This window comes from Diadema antillarum, unplaced genomic scaffold (assembly GCF_040938485.1).
Source record: "Diadema antillarum isolate AM-2024a unplaced genomic scaffold, OU_Dant_1.0 seq00001512_RagTag, whole genome shotgun sequence".
NCBI lineage: Eukaryota > Metazoa > Echinodermata > Echinoidea > Diadematoida > Diadematidae > Diadema > Diadema antillarum.
The window spans coordinates 288674-290448 of record NW_027272246.1 but is presented as its reverse complement, the minus strand read 5'-3'; the positions used below and the strand labels follow the sequence as shown (position 1 = coordinate 290448).

At 48.5% G+C, this 1775-nt stretch overlaps 1 protein-coding gene across 1 annotated transcript; it reads right to left on the bottom strand.

The window, feature by feature from the left end:
• Positions 1-1544, bottom strand: LOC139710232 (nociceptin receptor-like). Its single transcript, XM_071622163.1, has one exon. The coding sequence runs from the start codon at positions 1341-1343 to the stop codon at positions 162-164; it is 1182 nt and encodes a 393-aa protein (XP_071478264.1). The 5' UTR covers positions 1344-1544; the 3' UTR covers positions 1-161.
• Between the last annotated feature and the right edge of the window lie 231 nt (positions 1545-1775).

Below are 1775 nucleotides of genomic sequence, written 5' to 3'. Positions count from 1 at the left end.
CTGAGTATTTTACATCAATAAATACAAGTTCATTTACTCAAATTGCTCACAACTTCTTAACACTCCCGTAGCTTTCTTCGGCTTTCTTTTGACCAGTTCGTGTTGAGAGATGGTCCTTTGTGTAAACTAAATTGTCAAACTGATATCGCACCAATTGTGAGTTAGAGGGCATTGGTGGATTCAAGTCCATTCATGCTTGTGGATTCAGTGATTCTTGTCGCTTTCTCCCGGCGATCGCGATGCCACCTGCATACCATTAACTTGCGCATTCCCTTCTGGAACTTCTGCAACCTCAGGGCGTAAATGAAGGGGTTCACACAGCAGTTCAAAAACGCCATGGTGACAGTGATGTGGTACCAGGCGCCCGTAAAGTTCAGTGGGCCTCCAAAGTTGAACTGGAGGAAAGTGAGCTGGTTCGGCGTCCAGCAGATGACGTAGACGGCGAAGAGGATGCAGAGCGTCATGGTGATATTTCGCGATGGATGAACCACTTTGGCCGTACCCCTGTTGGTTGGTATCCGCGTGGGGGTGCTGGTAGCACTGGGAGGTTCCAGGGGCTTGGGTTTGAGGGCGTCCCTCTTATTCCGCATTTCTCGAATTATCTTGTAGTAGACAAAGGCCATGATGCAGACAGGGAGGACGAACTCCCAGATGAAAAGGACCACACCCAAAACAACGCCAGCGGCCCTTGACCACGACTCCTGGATAGTACAGGTCCCGGGTCCGCAGGTGTACTGGAAGATTGCTGGAACATACTGCATGATTGGGGCGACTAGCCAGATGATTGACATCATCACAATGGCCCGTTTCTTTGAGAAATTCCGGGAATACGTCATGGGATGCATGACGGCAAAGTACCTCTCGATCGACATGACGGTCAAGTTCCAGGTGGAAATGGCGAAGCAAGAGAAGAGGAAGAAACGCGACCACCAGAAACGGCACAGGAACTCAGCCGACGCCAACGACAGGTGGGTGAAGTGGCCAGAGCTTGTCGATGAACTCGCGCTTACATTGCCCATCAAATCTTCTCCCGGTGCAGGATCTGTCAAGTCTTCATATTCCATGATCCTACCTCGGAATGCATTCACCACGCCGAAGAGGATCAAGAGCACGGATGTGCAGCCATCGATCAGGGCTTGGTCAAATATGAACATGTTCACTTGGCTCTTTTGTTGAGCGAGTAATCCAAAAACGATCATGACCAGCGAGTTTCCCAGTATGCCGAAGGTGCCGATGACAACGTACATGGTAATACTGACGATGTCGCTCGACGTCAACGAATGTCCCTCGGGTGGCGCTTGGCTGGTCATCGTCGACATTGTCGCTGTCATCATGGTATCCATGGTATATTGCGATGTTCCAAAGAAATAGTGGAGATAAGTTCTCAATATCCAATCTGTGGATTACTGTAATTAGGAAGATGAAATTGTCTCCAACAACACTAGAGGAGGACAGCACTATTACAAGACTTGCGACCGTGTATACTTCACTTTCACAGACTACTATGAGAACGACAGCACTCCATAGGTATGGGAAAGGAACAGCTGCACATGAATGAAACAGGACCGCCTTGTCAAGTTTTCACATATTGTCTGATCCCCATCAATCTTACATGCATCTGATAGCACTGTGCGGCAGATGTGTTTAGAAAGTCAGCATATAGCACCTGGCTGGTCTCAATTTCGCAAAATGTGATAATCTATCCGCACCACGACCTCAAACGCGACACGCGAACATACAACTCGATGTCAGTTTGACAAACAGAGTGAATTCTG

Coding starts and splice junctions, on each gene's coding strand:
- LOC139710232 (XM_071622163.1), bottom strand. CDS start 1,343: ATGGATACCATGATGACAGCGACAATGTCGACGATGACCAGCCAAGCG.